At 42.5% G+C, this 22,068-nt stretch overlaps 1 protein-coding gene across 2 annotated transcripts in view; it reads right to left on the bottom strand.

The window, feature by feature from the left end:
- The window catches only part of epn3a (epsin 3a), a 65,993-nt gene that overhangs the window by 24,951 nt on the left and 18,974 nt on the right, over positions 1 to 22,068 (bottom strand). Inside the window, exons 6-9 of one of the 2 annotated variants that reach the window (XM_038987122.1) lie at positions 21,008 to 21,185; positions 3,053 to 3,174; positions 1,726 to 1,803; positions 897 to 986 (exon numbers count right to left, since the gene is read on the bottom strand). In XM_038987122.1, the coding sequence (XP_038843050.1) occupies positions 897 to 986; positions 1,726 to 1,803; positions 3,053 to 3,174; positions 21,008 to 21,185 (468 nt within the window). The remainder of the gene's footprint in view (positions 1 to 896; positions 987 to 1,725; positions 1,804 to 3,052; positions 3,175 to 21,007; positions 21,186 to 22,068) is intronic. The other variant, XM_038987123.1, reaches the window with a different exon arrangement.

Raw genomic sequence — 22,068 nt, 5'->3', positions numbered from 1 at the left:
ACAGAGTGAGTTCCCAGTCTAGTGAGTTCCCAGTCTAGAGAAAGAGTGAGTTCCCAGTCTAGAGAAGCAGAGTGAGTTTCCAGTCTAGAGAAGCAGAGTGAGTTCCCAGTCTAGAGAAGCAGAGTGAGTTCCCAGTCTAGAGAAACAGAGTGAGTTCCAAGTCTAGAGAAGCAGAGTGAGTTCCAAGTCTAGAGAAGCAGAGTGAGTTCCCAGTCTAGAGAAGCAGAGTAAGTTCCCAGTCTAGTGAGTTCCCAGTCTAGAGGAGAAGAGTGAGTTCCCAGTCTAATGAGTTCCCAGTCTAGAGAAGCAGAGTGAGTTCCCAGTCAAGTGAGTTCCCAGTCTAGAGAAGCAGAGTGAGTTCCCAGTCTAGAGAAACAGAGTGAGTTCCCAGTCTAGTGAGTTCCCAGTCTAGAGAAGCAGAGTGAGTTCCCAGTCTAGAGAAACAGAGTGAGTTCCCAGTCTAGTGAGTTCCCAGTCTAGAGAAGCAGAGTGAGTTCCCAGTCTAGAGAGTAAAACACGGTGATGAGCAGCCAGACAGACAGAAGGAAAGGAAGCCAGAGAGGTGTTGAGTAGAGCTGAAGGACACGAAGGGTTAAAGACACAGGGGGTTCAGGGGGAGAGAACATGCTCCCCACCTTCACCTCTCAGTGGGCCAAACCTAGTCCCTATGTAGTGCACTACTTTGGGCCCGAGACCTATGTGGCTATTCTGGTCAAGCAGTCTGACCTCTGCACTCACGTTTCTGTCTCACTCCGCCATAATGTGAGCTGGTGAGATCAGGCTGGTTCCACCAGGCCACTATAGCGCAGTGCACTACATAGTGACTAGGATGCCATCTGGGATAGGGCCAGAGGCACTACCAGGGGCACTACCAGGGGCACTACCAGGGGCACTACCTGCTGGTGCTCCTCTTTGCTCAGGCTCAGGGCGATCTGGAGCTGTCTCTCTTCATCCATATCCAAGGCAACCGGAGGAGGCGAGGCCGGCTATAAGGGAGCCAATCGGTGGAGTGGAGGAGAGGAAAAACAAATCAATCGTTGGTGGATAAATAAAAACACTTCCTAACCTGCCTTGATATTCACATTGGTGCAGTTCCAGGTTGTCTTTCTTACAGACGCACTGCGGATCTCAGAAGAACACTGTATCACATGTGGTTGCTGAGATGTGCAAAATAGATGACCTGGAACGCCACCATTGTTGATACACTGCATGGAAGGCAAGCCCTCTTTGACCCTCCCCGAGACAGGGATTGGCGTGTACACCAGAAGAGGTCAGAGGGCGGGATCTCATACCATTGGTCTACAGAGAGAGGGAGATGGTGCTATTGGTTAGTGGAAACAAAAGGATGCAGCCTTATCCCATCTGTGACGAGAGAAAATGGGCAGCACAGCAAGCTGTTTGGCTGTTCAGGAACCAGGGTCAAAGTTCATTTGACCCACAGGTCTAAGAGAGTGAGCGAGAGCGAGAGAGAGAGCTTGCAGCAGCAGCAGGAGGTAGAATGGTTTGGTTAGGGTTAGGTTTAGCATTGTAACTTTCCTGAAATTCCCTAATTTCCCAGAAATCCCAGTTGAAGGATTCCCAGAATCAGGAGGGAATATAGAGGGAGAGAGATCTCCAACCGGTATTTATGGGAAACCTGGGGATTTTGGGAATGTTTCTGGATTTTTACAACCCTAGTTAGGGTTGATGATGCAGGGGGGCAGAGGGGCTACATCTCAGCAGTACCTTCTGAGCTTCCTCCTTGCTGAGGCTCAGGGCGATCTGGAGCTGGGTCTGGTCATCAATGTCCACCGGGGGAGCAGGCTGGAGTGTTAAAGGGGGTCGTGTTATTAGCAGGGCTAACTGCACTCAAAACACTTCTGGTTTTCATTTGTTTCTAGTCAGGGATCAGGGACACCAGGTGAGTGGACTCTGACCAATAAATGACATTGATAAATTAACGGGTAGAAAAGAAAACCTGAAATCATTTGTCTCTCGACGGCCAGTAGTTGAATAAGCTCTGTGTTAGGAGTTGGACTAACAACTGGAAATTGAAAGTCTGTAAAAGTTTACCAATATTCAGCTTATAAAGTTTGTCAATTATGAGTTTTTGTGTGTTTTACAAAAGGACCTAAGAGATTGGGTGTTTTACAAAAGGAGCTAAGAGATTGGGTGTTTTACAAAAGGACCTAAGAGATTGGGTGTTTTATAAAAGGACCTAAGAGATTGTGTGTTTTATAAAAGGAGCTAAGAGATTGTGTGTTTTATAAAAGGAGCTAAGAGATTGGGTGTTTTATAGAAGGAGCTAAGACTTTGTGTGTTTTATAAAAGGAGCTAAGACTTTGTGTGTTTTAGAAAAGGAGCTAAGACTTTGTGTGTTTTATAAAAGGAGCTAAGACTTTGTGTGTTTTATAAAAGGAGCTAAGAGATTGGGTGTTTTATAAAAGGAGCTAAGACTTTGTGTGTTTTATAAAAGGAGCTAAGAGATTGTGTGTTTTATAAAAGGAGCTAAGAGATTGTGTGTTTTTTAGTCGCAGGCCTCGGTGCAGTGTGCACCATCTAACAACACAGAGGCACAGAGGGCATTCAGTGCCATCAATACCAGGCTAGCTAACACTGGATCAATACCAGGCTAGCTAACAGTGCCATCAATACCAGGCTAGCTAACAGTGGATCAATAGCTCCACCCTGTCCAGTCCAGTCACTCATTCACTCAGCACAGCTGCCGGCGGATCACTCTGCAGCATCGCACTCTGTAATTGGCCAGATCGGCGGCCAACTCTGAGTATCAGTGTCTTTGATTGGCCAGGTGTTATAGATCGCATCACAAGGAGAGAGGGGTGATATTGGTTTCTATAAAAGGCTCCGCGAAATGGATGACACTTAGAGGACAGAGAGAGACAGAGAGAGAGGGGGGGGGGGGGGAGAGAGATTTGAGCTCTGCAGGGGAGTGTGTATGAGTGGGAGGCAGCCACGTTCATAACATTCTCACACTGCATGTAGTCAGAGTGTGTCAGTGCCTCTTGTTCAGTGTGTGTGGTGTGTGTGTGTACTTTTTGAGCGTGTGTGTTACCTTTTCACTCTCCTCTCGGCTCATGGCCAGAGCCAGCTGCAGTTGTAGCTCCTCCTCCCCGCTGGTCTGCGGGCGGGCCTGCTCCATATCTGATGCGGCACGGCGAGGAGAGGAAGAGGCGGCTGGGAGGAGGAAGAGGAGAGAGAGAGGGAGGGAGAGAGATTGAGAGGGAGGGAGAGAGGGAGAAAAAGAGGAGAGAAAGAGGGGCAGGTGGCAGAGGAGAGAGAGAGTGTGATTTTTAAGAGCAGAGTTTTAGTAGAGAGAGCTGGGTTTGCATGTTAAGTCTGCTGTCCAACCACTGTGTGTTGTGTTATTCCAGCAGGCCTGTGTTGGCATGGCATGCTCTGCCTTGGTCTGCAAGTCTGCACCCCAAATGGCCCCCTATTCTCTATTTAGTGCACTACTTTTGGACCCTGGTCCTAAGTAGTGCACTATATAGGGAATAGGGGGCCATTAGGGACGGATCCTAACTGCTGCTCTCTGCCTCCTGCACTAGAAACAATGGTGGCTTTTGTGGAGTAGGTAAAGGAGAGGGGTAGAGGAGGTATTTTTAAATTTTTATTTTATTTTACCTTTAACTTGGCAAGTCAGTTAAGAACAAATTCTTATTTTCAATGACGGCCTAGGAACAGTGGGTTAACTGCCTTGTTCAGGGGCAGAACGACAGATTTTTACCTTGTCAGCTCAGGGATTTCGTTTACTAGTCCAACGCTCTAACCACTAGGCTAGCTTCCCCCCCCCCCCCCCCCCCCCCCCCAAGTAGAGGGGGTAGAGGAGGCAGAGGGGGTAGAGGGGTAAAGGAGGTAGATGAGTAGAGAGGGTCGTGGAGGTAGAGGAGGTAGCAGGGGTAGAGGAGAAGATGGGTTGTGAGGGTAGATGGGTCGTGGAGGTAGATAAGTAGAGGAGGTAGCAGGGGCAGAGGAGTAGATGGGTTGTGAGGGTAGAGGGGTAGTGGAGGTAGATAAGTAGAGGAGGTAGCAGGGGCAGAGGAGTAGATGGGTTGTGAGGGTAGATGGGTAGATGGGTAGTGGAGGTAGATAAGTAGAGGAGGTAGCAGGGGCAGAGGAGTAGATGGGTTGTGAGGGTAGATGGGTAGTGGAGGTAGATAAAGTAGATAAAGTAGAGGGGATTGATGGGTAGTGGAGTAGAGGAGGTAGCAGGGGCAGAGGAGTAGATGGGTTGTGAGGGTAGATGGGTCGTGGAGGTAGATAAAGTAGAGGGGATTGATGGGTAGGGGGGTAGAGGAGGTAGCAGGGGTAGAGGAGTAGATGGGTTGTGAGGGTAGATGGGTCGTGGAGGTAGATAAGTAGAGGAGGTAGCAGGGGTAGAAGAGTAGATGGGTTGTGAAGGTAGAGGGGTAGATAGGTATTGGAGGTAGATAAAGTAGAGGGGATTGATGGGTAGGGGGGTAGAGGAGGTAGCAGGGGTAGAGGAGTAGATGGGTTGTGAAGGTAGAGGGGTAGAGGGGTAGTGGGGGTCATGGCTGTAAGTGGGGGAGTCATGACAGAATGGGCAGTGGGGGTCATGGCTGTAAGGAGAGGGGGGGTCATGGCTGTAAGGCAAGGGGAGGTCATGGTTGTAAGGGGGAGGTCATGGCTATAAGGGGGTGGGGTCATGGCTATAAGGGGGAGGTCATGGTTGTAAGGGGGAGGTCATGGCTATAAGGGGGTGGGGTCATGGCTATAAGGGGGAGGTCATGGTTGTAAGGGGGAGGTCATGGCTATAAGGGGGTGGGGTCATGGCTATAAGGGGGAGGTCATGGTTGTAAGGGGGAGGTCATGGCTATAAGGGGGTGGGGTCATGGCTGTAAGGGGGAGGTCATGGTTGTAAGGGGGAGGTCATGGCTATAAGGGGGTGGGGTCATGGCTATAAGGGGGAGGTCATGGTTGTAAGGGGGAGGTCATGGCTATAAGGGGGTGGGGTCATGGCTGTAAGGCAAGGGGAGGTCATGGCTATAAGGGGGAGGTCATGGCTGTAAGTGGGGGAGTCATGACAGAATGGGCAGTGGGGGGTCATGGCTGTAAGGCAAGGGGAGGTCATGGTTGTAAGGGAGGGGGCTGTGGAGGGGCAGTACTGTATATACGTCCCAAATGGCACCCTATTCCCGATGTAGTGCACTACTTTTCACCAGAGTGAATATATTGCCTTTTATATTGCCCATATAAAAGGCAATATAGTGTGATTTGGGACGAGGCCATTGGCACGGTCCAGTCTATCTCTGCTGAACCCCAATCACTTCCAGTACGCCGCCTCTCAATGTGGCCTGCCTGGGCTGGACTGTAGTCTGGCTGGGCCGGCTGGGACCTGGGTTCAAATACTATTCCATATCTTCTCAAATAGTGAGAGCGTTTGCTTTAGCCTGCCTGCAGTGCCAGGTGGGCGGGGTCTCTTCAATGGGTTCCATTACGCCAGACAAGCTCAATCAAACCACAGACAAAGTATTTTGAAATAATTTCAAATTGTATTTGAACCCAGGTCTGTCTGGGACGGGACAGGGAGCTACTGCCACAGTGCCAGGCCAACCCTCTGACCCCCACTCAACCACCCAGCCCCAGCCCATCCATCAGGTCCATCTAAACCCGCCATGACAGACAGGACAGACAGACTCAAAGATCATCAATCCAGGACACATAGTATGTCCTCCACCAAACTGTCCTTCTGTAACAGTTTTGAAATGGGGCAGAAATCTGGCCGGAGTGACTTTCCCAGACAAGGCCTACAGTATATTATGGAATATGTCAATATGGATGTAGTCTGAATCATTTCACAGTAATTATCTCCAAAATATGTAGTAACGTACAAAATATGTAGTAATATAAAAAGTATGTAGTAATATAAAAAGTATGTAGTAGTATAAAAAGTATGTAGTAATATAAAAAATATGTAGTAATATAAAAAGTATGTAGTAATATAAAAGGTATGTAGTAATATAAAAAGTATGTAGTAATATAAAAGTATGTAGTAATATAAAAGGTATGTAGTAATATAAAAAAGTATGTAGTAATATAAAAAGTATGTAGTAATATAAAAAGTATGTAGTAATATAAAAAGTATGTAGTAATATAAAAAGTATGTAGTAGTATAAAAAGTATGTAGTAATATAAAAGGTATGTAATAATATAAAAAGTATGTAGTGATATAAAAAATATGTAGTAGTATAAAAATAAGAATTATCCAGCACCAAGTGGGGGATTATCCCAGTACTTTTTAGCTGATCAATCCCAGTAATTGTTTCACAGTGAGGAAATGGAATTGTATGATATTGTTTGTACTGTAATTGTATTGAAACAATATGAAATATTTTATCTAATTCCTGACCCTGTTGCAACAACCATTCACCTGGACCGCTGGGTCTGGTTCTGATCCATACAGTACTGTATGTGAGGACTGAAATCAACCATTCACCTGGACCGCTGGGTCTGGTTCTGATCCATACAATGTTTGTTTGTTTGTGTGTGTGTGTGTGTGTGTGTAGGGTCTTTTATGCATAGAAAAATCTAGAGTGGGCCACCTTTGGCCAAACAGTAAAATATGTATATATATAGTACCAGTCAAAAGTTTGGACACCTACTCATTCAAGGGTTTGTCTTTATTTTTACTATTTTATACATTGTAGAATAATAGTGACGACATTAAAACTATGAAATAACACACATGGAATCATGTAGTATCCAAAATAGTGTTAAACAAATAAATGTCATATTTGAGATTCTTCAAATAGCCACCATTTGCCTTGAAGACAGCTTTGCACATTCTTGGCATTCTCTCAACCAGCTTCATGAGGTAGTCAACTGGAATGCTTTTCCAACATTCTTGAAGGAGTTCCCACATATGCTGAGCACCTGTTGGCTGCTTTTCCTTTCCTCTGCGGTCCAACTCATCCCAAACCATCTCAATTGGGTTGGGGTTGGGTGATTGTGGAGGCCAGGTCATCTGATGCAGCCCTCCATCACTCTCCTTCTTGGTCAAATAGCCCTTACACAGCCTGGAGGTGTGTTTTGGGTCATTGTCCTGTTGAAGAATAAATGATAGTCCCACTAAGTGCAAACCAGATGGGATGGCGTATCGCTGCAGAATGCTGTGGTAGCCATGCTGGTTAAGTGTGCCTTGAATTCTAAATAAATCACAGACAGTGTCACCAGCACCACCACACCATCACCCCTCCTCCTCCATGCTTCACGTTTGGAACGACCCATGCGGAGATCATCCGTTCACCTAATCTGCATCTCAAAAAGACACGGTGGTTGGAACCAAAAATCTCAAATTTGGATTCATCAGACCAAAGGACAGATTTCCACCGGTCTAATGTCCATTGCTCGCGTTTCTTGGCCCAAGCAAGTCTCTTGTTCTTATTGGTTTCCTTTAGTAGCGGTTTCTTTGCAGCAATTGGTTACTACATGATTCGACATGTGTTATTTCATAGGTTTGACGTCTTCACTATTATTCTACAATGTAGAAAATAGTAAAAAATAAAGAAAAACCCTTCAATGAGTGACTACCGTTCAAAAGTTTGGGGTCACTTAGAAATGTCCTTATTTTTTAAAGAAAAGCAAATATTGTCAATTAAAATAACAACAAATTGATCAGAAATAGTGTTAACATTTTTTATGTTGTAAATGACTATTGTAGCTGGAAATGGCAGATTTTTTATGGAATATCTACATAGGCGTAGAGACTACAGAGGCACATTATCAGCAACCATCACTCCTGTGTTCCAATGGCACGTTGTGTTAGCTAATCCAAGTTTAGCATTTTAAAAGGCTAATTGATCATTAGAAAACCCTTTTGCAATTATGTTAGCACTGCTGAAAACTATTGTTCTGATTAAAGAAGCAATAAAACGGGCCTTCTTTAGACTAGTTGAATATCTGGAGCATCAGCATTTGTGGGTTCGATTACAGGCTCAAAATGGCCAGAAACAAAGACTTTCTTCTGAAACTCGTCAGTCTATTCTTGTTCTGAGAATAGAAGGCTATTCCATGCAAGAATTTGGAAGAAACTGAAGATCTCGTACAATGCTGTGTACTACTCCCGTCACAGAACAGCGCAAACTGTCTCTAACCAGAATAGAAAGAGGAGTGGGAGGCCCCGGTGCACAACTGAGCAAGAGGACAAGTACATTAGAGTGTCTAGTTTGAGAAACAGATGCCTCACAAGTCCTCAACTGGCAGCTTCATTAAATAGTACCCGCAAAACACCAGTCTCAAAGTCAACAGTGAAGAGGCGACTCCGGGATGCTGGCCTTCTAGGCAGAGTTGCAAAGAAAAAGGCATATCTCAGACTGGCCAATAAAAACAAAAGATTAAGATGGGCAAAAGAACACAGACACTGGACAGAGCAACTCTGCCTAGAAGGCCAGCATCCCGGAGTCGCCTCTTCACTGTTGACGTTGAGACTGGTGTTTTGCAAAAACAAGGACATTTCTAAGTGACCCCAAACCTTTCAACGGTAGTGTACATATATATATTTTTAAACATTTTTTTCAGGATGTAAAAAAAGTTTTCAGTCTAAACTTAAATGACTAAAACCACATATAAAGTATGTAGAAAAGATAATGGACCTATATACTTTTAAATAACAATCACCAAAATATTAAAAGTAGAAAGTCAGGGAGAATACTTATTTGTATTATTATTATGCTTTCAGGAGTATTTTTGTCATGGCATGGGGCCCCCATTGATTTTGTTATAATGTTTGAGTCACTCAGATAGCATAAGCCATTGCGGACTTTGTAGATTTGAATGAAATTAACTTTAAAACTGCACATTTTGTCATTGCGGTCAACAGGAGGATCTCTAAAATGTCCATTCGGCAACTGCACCAGTGGCCACGCCCCCATCGCCTAAGCAACATTTTAACCCAGAAAAAACTCTGGTGTGTGTGTCTGTGGGAAAATCAAACATGCCACAGACACCAGAAGTATAACATTAACACAGTGTGACTAACTGAAACCATGCTCACGCTACTTAGCTTCCCACACACAACCTTTACACAGCTGGTGCACAGACCACACTCAGCTGGTGCAGAGGCTGCACACAGCTGGTGTACAGACCACACACATGATAATACACAGGCTACTGGCTTTGGTCTCTGCACCATCCTTCTGTACTGTTCAACAACTCCACCACATCCTACTGTATCATAATACTACTGTACTATCCAACAACTCCACTACATCCTACTGTGTCAAATACTACTATCCAACAACTCCACCACATCCTACTGTATCATAATACTACTGTACTATCCAACAACTCCACCACATCCTACTGTATCATAATACTACTGTACTATCCAACAACTCCACTACATCCTACTGTGTCAAATACTACTGTACTATCCAACAACTCCACCACATCCTACTGTATCATAATACTACTGTACTATCTAACAACTCCACTACATCCTACTGTGTCATAATACTACTGTACTATCTAACAACTCCACCACATCCTACTGTATCATAATACCACTGTACTAAAAACTCCACCACATCCTACTGTATCATAATACTACTATCCAACAACTCCACCACATCCTACTGTATCATAATACTTTTGTACTATCTAACAACTCCACCACATCCTACTGTATCATAATACTACTGTACTATCAAACAACTCCACCACACCCTACTGTATCATAATACTACTGTACTATCTAACAACTCCACCACATCCTACTGTATCATAATACTACTGTACTATCCAACAACTCCAACACATCCTACTGTATCATAATACTACTATCCAACAACTCCACCACATCCTACTGTATCATAATACTACTGTACTATCCAACAACTCCACCACATCCTACTGTATCATAATACTACTGTACTATCCAACAACTCCACTACATCCTACTGTGTCAAATACTACTGTACTATCTAACAACTCCACTACATCCTACTGTATCATAATACTACTGTACTATCCAACAACTCCACCACATCCTACTGTATCATAATACTACTGTACTATCTAACAACTCCACTACATCCTACTGTATCATAATACTACTGTACTATCTAACAACTCCACCACATCCTACTGTATCATAATACCACTGTACTAAAAACTCCACCACATCCTACTGTATCATAATACTACTATCCAACAACTCCACCACATCCTACTGTATCATAATACTTTTGTACTATCTAACAACTCCACCACATCCTACTGTATCATAATACTACTGTACTATCTAACAACTCCACCACATCCTACTGTATCATAATACTACTGTACTATCCAACAACTCCACCACATCCTACTGTACTATCCAAACTCCACCACATCCTACTGTATCGTAATACTACTGCATTATCTAACCCCATTACATCCTACTGTATCATAATACTACTGTACTATCCAACAACTCCACCACATCCTACTGTACTATCCAACAACTCCACCACATTCTACTGTATCATAATACTACTGTATTATCTAACTCCATTACATCCTACTGTATCATAATACTACTGTACTATCTAACAACTCCATTACATCCTACTGTATCATAATACTACTGTACTATCTAACAACTCCACCACATCCTACTGTATCATAATACTACTATCTAACAACTCCACCACATCCTACTGTATCATAATACTACTGTACTATCTAACAACTCCACCACATCCTACTGTATCATAATACTACTATCTAACAACTCCACCACATCCCACTGTATCATAATACTACTGTACTATCTAACACAACCTACTGTATCATAATACTACTGTACTATCCAACAACTCCACCACATCCTACTGTATCATAATACTACTATCTAACAACTCCACTACATCCTACTGTATCATAATAGTATTGTACTATCCAACAACTCCACCACATCCTACTGTACTATCTAACAACTCCACCACATCCTACTGTATAATAATACTACTATCTAATAACTCCACCACATCCTACTGTATCATACTACTACTGTACTATCTAACAACTCCACCACATCCTAATTTATCATAATACTACTATCTAACAACTCCACTACATCCTACTGTATCATAATACTACTGTACTATCTAACAACTCCACCCCATCCTACTGTATCATAATACTACTGTACAACTCCACCACATCCTACTGTATCATAATACTACTGTACTATCTAACACATTCTACTGTATCATAATACTACTGTACTATCTAACACATCCTACTGTATCATAATATTACTGTACTATCCAACAACTCCACCACATCCTACTGTATCATAATACTACTGTACTATCCAACAACTCCACCACATCCTACTGTATCATACTACTACTATCTAACAACTCCACTACATCCTACTGTATCATAATAGTATTGTACTATCCAACAACTCCACCACATCCTACTGTACTATCTAACAACTCCACCATATCCTACTGTATAATAATACTACTATCTAATAACTCCACCACATCCTACTGTATCATAATACTACTGTACTATCTAACAACTCCACCACATCCTAATTTATCATAATACTACTATCTAACAACTCCACTACATCCTACTGTATCATAATACTACTGTACTATCTAACAACTCCACCCCATCCTACTGTATCATAATACTACTGTACTATCTAACAACTCCACCCCATCTTACTGTATCATAATACTACTGTACTATCTAACACATCCTACTGTATCATAATACTACTGTACTATCGAACAACTCCACTACATCCTACTGTATCATTATACTACTGTACTATCCAACAACTCTACTACATCCTACTGTATCATAATACTACTATCTAACAACTCCACTACATCCTACTGTATCATAATACTACTATCTAACAACTCCACCACATCCTACTGTATCATAATACTACTGTACTATCCAACAACTCCACCACATCCTACTGTATCATAATACTACTGTACTATCCAACAACTCCACCACATCCTACTGTATCATAATACTACTGTACTATCTAACAACTCCACTACATCCTACTGTATCATAAAAATACTAACAACTACACTACATCCTACTGTATCATTATACTACTGTACTATCCAACAACTCCACTACATCCTACTGTATCAATATACTACTGTACTATCCAACAACTCCACTACATCCTACTGTATCATAATACTACTGTACTATCGAACAACTCCACCACATCCTACTGTATCATAATACTACTAACAACTACACCACATCCTACTGTATCATAATACTGCCTCCTATTATCTTACTACTGTATCATATTCCAATAGTAGTATTTATACCACACACTATCACATCGTAATACTACACACACCCTATTGTATCTTAACATATGCAATGCTTTCAACTCAAAGACAATGTGTTCAACTCAAAGGCAATGTGTTCAACTCAAAGGCAATGTATAATACATGATGCCCAGTCCCAGCAAGCTAAACGTGACTACCACAGCCATGTATAATAGATGATGCCCAGTCCCAGCTAGCTAAACGTGACTACCACAGCCATGTATAATACATGATGCCCAGTCCCAGCTAGCTAAACGTTACTACCACAGACATGTATAATACATGATGCCCAGTCCCAGCTAGGTAAACATGACTACCACAGCCATGTATAATACATGATGCCCAGTCCCAGCTAGCTAAACGTGACTACCACAGTACAGCCATGTATAATACATGATGCCCAGTCCCAGCTAGCTAAACGTGACTACCACATCCATGTATAATACATGATGCCCAGTCCCAGCTAGCTAAACGTGACTACCACAGTACAGCCATGTATAATACATGATGCCCAGTCCCAGCTAGCTAAACGTGACTACCACAGCCATGTATAATACATGATGCCCAGTCCCAGCTAGCTAAACGTGACTACCACAGCCATGTATAATACATGATGCCCAGTCCCAGCTAGCTAAACGTGTCTACCACAGTACAGCCATGTATAATACATGATGCCCAGTCCCAGCTAGCTAAACGTGGCTACCACAGCCATGTATAATACATGATGCCCAGTCCCAGCTAGCTAAACGTGACTACCACAGTACAGCCATGTATAATACATGATGCCCAGTCCCAGCTAGCTAAACGTGACTACCACAGCCATGTATAATACATGATGCCCAGTCCCAGCTAGCTAAACGTGACTACCACAGCCATGTATAATACATGATGCCCAGTACCAGCTAGCTAAACGTATACAGAGAGCCATGTATAATACATGATGCCCAGTCCCAGCTAGCTAAACGTGACTACCACAGTACAGCCATGTATAATACATGATGCCCAGTCCCAGCTAGCTAAACGTGACTACCACAGACATGTATAATACATGATGCCCAGTCCCAGCTAGCTAAACGTTACTACCACAGACATGTATAATACATGATGCCCAGTCCCAGCTAGGTAAACATGACTACCACAGCCATGTATAATACATGATGCCCAGTCCCAGCTAGCTAAACGTGACTACCACAGTACAGCCATGTATAATACATGATGCCCAGTCCCAGCTAGCTAAACGTGACTACCACAGACATGTATAATACATGATGCCCAGTCCCAGCTAGCTAAACGTGACTACCACAGCCATGTATAATACATGATGCCCAGTCCCAGCTAGCTAAACGTGACTACCACAGCCATGTATAATACACGATGCCCAGTCCCAGCTAGCTAAACGTGACTACCACAGTACAGCCATGTATAATACATGATGCCCAGTCCCAGCTAGCTATACGTGACTACCACTACCATGTATAATACATGATGCCCAGTCCCAGCTAGCTATACGTGACTACCACAGCCATGTATAATACATGATGCCCAGTCCCAGCTAGCTAAACGTGGCTACCACAGCCATGTATAATACATGATGCCCAGTCCCAGCTAGCTAAACGTGACTACCACAGCCATGTATAATACATGATGCCCAGTCCCAGCTAGCTAAACGTGACTACCACAGTACAGCCATGTATAATACATGATGCCCAGTCCCAGCTAGCTATACGTGACTACCACAGCCATGTATAATACATGATGCCCAGTCCCAGCTAGCTAAACGTGACTACCACAGCCATGTATAATACATGATGCCCAGTCCCAGCTAGCTAAACGTGACTACCACAGTACAGCCATGTATAATACATGATGCCCAGTCCCAGCTAGCTAAACGTGACTACCACAGACATGTATAATACATGATGCCCAGTCCCAGCTAGCTAAACGTGACTACCACAGCCATGTATAATACATGATGCCCAGTCCCAGCTAGCTAAACGTGACTACCACAGCCATGTATAATACATGATGCCCAGTCCCAGCTAGCTAAACGTGGCTACCACAGCCATGTATAATACATGATGCCCAGTCCCAGCTAGCTAAACGTGACTACCACAGCCATGTATAATACATGATGCCCAGTCCCAACTAGCTAAACGTGACTACCACAGCCATGTATAATACATGATGCCCAGTCCCAGCTAGCTAAACGTGGCTACCACAGCCATGTATAATACATGATGCCCAGTCCCAGCTAGCTAAACGTGACTACCACAGCCATGTATAATACATGATGCCCAGTCCCAGTTAGCTAAACGTGACTACCACAGTACAGCCATGTATAATACATGATGCCCAGTCCCAGCTAGCTAAACGTGACTACCACAGCCATGTATAATACACGATGCCCAGTACCAGCTAGCTAAACATGACTACCACAGCCATGTATAATACATGATGCCCAGTCCCAGCTAGCTAAACGTGACTACCACAGTACAGCCATGTATAATACATGATGCCCAGTCCCAGCTAGCTAAACGTGGCTACCACAGCCATGTATAATACATGATGCCCAGTCCCAGCTAGCTAAACGTGACTACCACAGCACAGCCATGTATAATACATGATGCCCAGTCCCAGCTAGCTAAACGTGACTACCACAGCCATGTATAATACATGATGCCCAGTCCCAGCTAGCTAAACGTGACTACCACAGCCATGTATAATACATGATGCCCAGTCCCAGCTAGCTAAACGTGTCTACCACAGCCATGTATAATACATGATGCCCAGTCCCAGCTAGCTAAACGTGACTACCACAGCCATGTATAATACATGATGCCCAGTCCCAGCTAGCTAAACGTATACAGAGAGCCATGATGAGACAGGGAAAAAGGGTAGAGAGAGTGTGTGTGTCCCCCATTCTTTGTGTTTGCTGTTCAGCTGGAGTGAAAGAGAACAGGAGAATGTTAGGAATGCAGCTATAGAGAGCGTCTCTCACTCACACACACACACACACACACACACACACACACACACACACACACACACACACACACACACGGATAGCATAACCAAAACTAACAAACACTTTATGTAGGAATGGGGAATAACCAGGATGATACAATAGACAGACATGGAATGTTTCCCAAATTGCACCATATAGTGCACTACTTTTGACCAGAGCCCTATGGCCAATGGCACACTATTCCCTATATAGTGCACTACTTTAGACCAGGGCCCTATTCCCTATATAGTGCACTACTTTTGACCAGAGCCCTATTCCTTATATAGTGCACTACTTTAGACCAGGGCCCTATTCCCTATATAGAGCACTACTTTTGACCAGGGCCCTATTCCCTATATAGTGCACTACTTTAGACCAGGGCCCTTAGGGAACAGGGTACCATTTGGGGCAAAGTTATTCATTGAGACTTGTCCAGGTCCTTATGTCCAGCTGCCTGTCACATGGACCAACAGGACAATAGCTCCTACTTGAATAGGGCCTGTGAGGGACAATGACCACGGGTATACAACTATAGAAACACAATCTATTATGCCATCATTGACATGAATGGGAACGTCTGTTCTATAGACTCTATTTCTGTGTACACAACCAGCCATCTCTACAATGAATCCAGATACTGCTGACGGAACGCTCTGTCTGTATCTCTGGAGAGCCTAGTAACTGACCTTTTAGTCCCTTTCTGATGACACAGACACACAGACACACTGACTGAATCGTTGATAAGATAAGAACAGTGTGTTCTTACTGAGTGTATATGTCATATGCCATCTGTGTTCTAGAATAATCTACTGTATGTCATGGTCACAAGATAAGAACACGAAGAGCCAAAACATTCCAGCCCAAATCCCCTTGAGTAAGAAGGAAGAGGTTAGTGGTCACTGCACGACAGGGGAGGTAGAGACACCGATGTTTCCTCTACTGGGAGAAATACTCCCCAAAAAGATTTTAAAAATTCAAGACAATATCTCAATCAATGTCCAACTTCTGTGCATTTACTAATAACATAAAGCTGGGAATCAATCTGGATGGGGAAAAAAATGCAAATATGACATGATATGTATATGACTGCCTGATATGTATATGACTGTCTGATATGTATATGACTGCCTGATATGTATATGACTGCCTGATATGTATATGACTGCCTGATATGGATATGACTGCCTGATATGTATATGACTGCCTGATATGGATATGACTGCCTGATATGGATATGACTGTCTGATATGCATATGACTGCCTGATATGTATATGACTGCCTGATATGTATATGACTGCCTGATATGTATATGACTGCCTGATATGGATATGACTGTCTGATATGTATATGACTGCCTGATATGTATATGACTGCCTGATATGTATATGACTGCCTGATATGTATATGACTGCCTGATATGTATATGACTGTCTGATATGTATATGACTGTCTGATATGTATATGACTGCCTGATATGTATATGACTGCCTGATATGTATATGACTGCCTGATATGTATATGACTGCCTGATATGTATATGACTGCCTGATATGTATATGACTGCCTGATATGTATATGACTGCCTGACATGTATATGACTGCCTGATATGTATATGACTGCCTGATATGGATATGACTGCCTGATATGTATATGACTGCCTGATATGTATATGACTGCCTGATATGAATATGACTGCCTGATATGTATATGACTGCCTGATATGTATATGACTGCCTGATATGTATATGACTGCCTGATATGGATATGACTGCCTGATATGTATATGACTGCCTGAGACTGAGGGACATCCCATGACCATTAATTCCCTGAAGTATTTACATTATATATAAGTAATACACAGTGTAACCATCCTCCGTGTTGTTGTTTACTAGTAATACATAGTGTAACCATCCTCCGTGTTGTTGTTTACTAGTAATACACAGTGTAACCATCCTCCGTGTTGTCGTTGACTAGTAATACATAGTGTAACCATCCTCCGTGTTGTTGTTTACTAGTAATACATAGTGTAACCATCCTCCGTGTTGTTGTTTACTAGTAATACATAGTGTAACCATCCTCCGTGTTGTTGTTTACTAGTAATACATAGTGTAACCATCCTCCGTGTTGTCGTTTACTAGTAATACATAGTGTAACCATCCTCCGTGTTGTCGTTTACTAGTAATACATAGTGTAACCATCCTCCGTGTTGTTGTTTACTAGTAATACATAGTGTAACCATCCTCCGTGTTGTTGTTTACTAGTAATACATAGTGTAACCATCCTCCGTGTTGTTGTTTACTAGTAATACACAGTGTAACCATCCTCCGTGTTGTTGTTTACTAGTAATACATAGTGTAACCATCCTCCGTGTTGTTGTTTACTAGCAATACATAGTGTAACCATCCTCCGTGTTGTTGTTTACTAGTAATACACAGTGTAACCATCCTCCGTGTTGTTGTTTACTAGTAATACACAGTGTAACCATCCTCCGTGTTGTTGTTTACTAGTAATACATAGTGTAACCATCCTCCGTGTTGTCGTTTACTAGTAATACATAGTGTAACCATCCTCCGTGTTGTTGTTTACTAGTAATACACAGTGCAACCATCCTCCGTGTTGTTGTTTACTAGTAATACATAGTGTAACCATCCTCCGTGTTGTTGTTTACTAGTAATACATAGTGTAACCATCCTCCGTGTTGTTGTTGACAAGTAATACATAGTGTAACCATCCTCCATGTACATGTTGTTGTTTATTTATTAGCCATTATTTCTTTTTTATAATCATATTTTTATTTAATTAAATGTATTGACCGAAGATTCCACAATACAACAGCAGTAGTGTTGTACCTGTATCCATGACTATATGTAGTACTATTATTACCACTGAAATGAACAGGATTTCATTATCATCATAGCATTGTATTTACTGAAACGCTGTACCACTATACTGCTTTGGTAATATCTACTAATTGTATTTCATGTCAATAAAGCAATGGCTATACACACACTAGGTTGTTTCCTGTGGTGTAAAGTACTTATTAAGTAAAAATACTTTAAAGTACTACTTAAGTCGTTTTTTGGGGTATCTGTACTTTACTTTTCTGTTTATATTTTTTGACAAGTTTTTCTTCACTACATTTCTAAAGAAAATAATGTACTTTTTACTCCATACATTTTCCCTGACACACAAATGTACTCGTTACATTTTGAATACTTAGCAGGACAGGTAGCCTAGTGGCTAGAGCGTTGGACTAGTAACCGAAAGGTTGCAAGATCAAATCCTCAAGCTGACAAGGTACAAATCTGTCGTTTTTCCCCTGAACAAGGCAGTTAACCCACTGTTCCTAGACTGTCATTGAAAATAAGAATTAGTTCTTCACTGACCTGCCAAGTTAAAAATAAAAAATAAATGGTCCAATTCACACACTTATTAAGAGAACATCCCTGGTCATCCCTACTACCTCTGATCTGGCGGACTCACTAAACACAAATGCTTCCTTTGTAAAATATGTCTGAAAGTTGGTGTGCCCCTTGCTATCTGTAAATTTAAAACAATTTAAATAACATTTTAAAAATGGTGCTCTCTGGTAAATTTAATATAATGAATTTGAAATTATTCATACCTTTACTTTTGATACTTAGGTATATTTTAGCAATTACATTTACTTTTGGTACTTAATTAAGTATATTTAAAAACCACATACTTTAAGACTTTTACTCAAGTAGTATTTTACTGGGTGACTTTCACTTTTACATGAGTCATTTTCTATTAAAAGGTATCTTTACTTTTACTCCAATATGACAGTTGGGTACTTTATCCACCGCTGGTTGTTTCCTGTGGGATCATACTAACATGGAGTGTTTCGTTAGCCAACTTACTGACTAGCTGTCAGTGCAGACCTGAGCAGAGCCAGACCACATCTCTCAACATGGATTCTCACTGAAGAACAGAATGGCTAATCTTATCAATGTTTCAGGCATTCAGGCCTTTATGCTTTCATTACATTCTGGCTCCATTATGTGTTCCACTGCCTCTTCAATGCTTCAGGCTGTGGGAACATGTTTGGCCTTTTAAAATGTATCCCCGCTATCAATCAAACTGTAATATACTGTCACTATCCGGCTACCACCTGGTACTCTACCCTGCACCTTAGAGACTGCTGTCCTATGTACATAGTCATTGAACACTGGCCACTTTAATCATGTTTACATACTGTTTTACCCACTTCATATACTGTATTCTAGTCAAGGCTCATCCTATATAACTACTGCTGTACACACCTTTTCTATTCATATACTGTCCGTACACACCATTTATATAGAGTACCAGTCAAAAGTTTGGGCACACCTATTCATTCAAGGGTTTTTCTATATTTTGACTATTTTCTACATTGTAGAATAACAGTGAAGACATTAAAACTATGAAATAACACATATGGAATCTTGTAGTAACCAAAACAGTGTTAAACAAATCAAAATATATTTTAAATATATATTATTCAAAGTAGCCACCCTTTTCCTTGATGACAGCTTTTCACATTCTTGGCATTCTCTCAACCATCTTCACATGGAATGTTTTTTCAACAGCGTTGAAGGAGTTCCCACACATGCTTTTATATATATATATATATATATATATATATATATATATATATATATATATATAAACTGGGTGGTTCGAGCACTGAATGCTGATTGGCTGAAAGGCGTGGTATATCATACCGTATCCACGGGTATGACAAAACATTTATTTTTACTGCTCTAATCACGTTGGTAACCAGTTTATAATAGCAATAAAGCACCTCTATGTGTTGTGATATATGGCCAATATACCACGACTAAGGGCTGTATCCAGTCACTCCACGTTGCGTCGTGCATAAGAACACGATATTGGCCATATAACACAGCTCCTCAGGCCTTATTGCTTAAATATACAGTACCAGTCAAAAGTCTGGACACATATCAGTTAAAAATAGAACGTCATCATGTTTTGGTCACAAAGGAAAAAACACTTGCCTAGTTAGTTGGCTACAGCTGGATGTACCATTTCACCATACCCTGTAATCACTAGTTACTACTTCTAAACAAAATACCTTTTAGGGTGGATTCTTGTTGTTTGGTTTACTGTTTGAACAGTTGCTGAGATTATATTTGTTTATCAATGCAAAATAAGCTACTTTGATGAATAGCCTCTATACTGTATAGATCAGATCTAGGAGCCAAGCGACAACACTGCCACACGGCTGCGGAAGGAATGATATGGCGTCTCTCAATTTTAAGGAAGTTTTTAAAAAATATGTCGAATGCCTGAGCGTATTTACAAGGAGCCGCCCCTTTTGTGACGAAAAACGACATTGCAACTCCGTAGACCATGAAGTAAGCTTTAGGAGAATTAGGTTAAGGTTAGGAAAAGGATTAGGGTTAGCTGAAATGAAATGAAAAGAAATTGTCCCTGACCCGACTCAAACTTATCTAGCCACAACCTGGCCCGACCTCAGAACAGCCTTCGTTTCCAATAACGCGATTGCGCGTGTGTGTGTGCGTGTGCGTGTGCGTGTGCGTGTGCGTGTGTGCGTGCGTGCGTGCGTGCGTGCGTGCGTGCGTGCGTGCGTGCGTGCGTGCGTGCGTGCGTGTGTGTGTGTGTATTCCCAGTTGCATGGTACTACTCACAATTGAAAGAGGAATGGGACTCCCTGGACCGGCTGAAGTCATCCCCGTAGAGAGCAGTCATGCTGGGCTGGCTGGTACGGCGGCCTGGGTAGGGTGGAGGTAGAGAACCAGAGCCCATCCCTGACCCTGCGGCTGCTCCAGCCATCCTCTCCTTGGTCTTCAGGGCCAGGGTCCTCTCCTAGACAAATAGATAGCTAGGTATTTACATACTGTAGGGAATTTATTCATCACCGTGGGGACAATACCAGGATGGTTTCCTGGACACAGATTACGCCTAGACCGGGACGAAAAAGCCAGATCAATGGAGAAGTCCTGGACCAGGCATAATGTGTCTGGGAAAACACTCTTCATGTCCAACAGATGTCCTGGACCAGGCATAATGTGTCTGGGAAAACACTCTTCATGTCCAACAGAAGTCCTGGACCAGGCATAATATGTCTGGGAAAACACTCTTCATGTCCAACAGAAGTCCTGGATCAGGCATAATATGTCTGGGAAAACACTCTTCATGTCCAACAGAAGTCCTGGACCAGGCATAATATGTCTGGGAAAACACTCTTCATGTCCAACAGAAGTCCTGGACCAGGCATAATATGTCTGGGAAAACACTTTTCATGTCCAACAGAAGTCCTGGACCAGGCATAATATGTCTGGGAAAACACTCTTCATGTCCAACAGAAGTCCTGGACCAGGCATAATGTGTCTGGGAAAACACTCTTCATGTCCAACAGAAGTCCTGGACCAGGCATAATATGTCTGGGAAAACACTCTTCATGTCCAACAGAAGTCCTGGACCAGGCATAATGTGTCTGGGAAAACACTCTTCATGTCCAACAGAAGTCCTGGACCAGGCATAATATGTCTGGGAAAACACTCTTCATGTCCAACAGAAGTCCTGGACCAGGCATAATATGTCTGGGAAAACACTCTTCATGTCCAACAGAAGTCCTGGACCAGGCATAATATGTCTGGGAAAACACTCTTCATGTCCAACAGAAGTCCTGGACCAGGCATAATATGTCTGGGAAAACACTCTTCATGTCCAACAGAAGTCCTGGATC

The sequence above is a fragment of the Salvelinus namaycush genome, chromosome 3 (genome assembly GCF_016432855.1).
Source record: "Salvelinus namaycush isolate Seneca chromosome 3, SaNama_1.0, whole genome shotgun sequence".
Lineage (NCBI taxonomy): Eukaryota > Metazoa > Chordata > Actinopteri > Salmoniformes > Salmonidae > Salvelinus > Salvelinus namaycush.
Note: the sequence above shows the minus strand (reverse complement) of the source record. Positions and strands in the feature narration are given on the sequence as shown.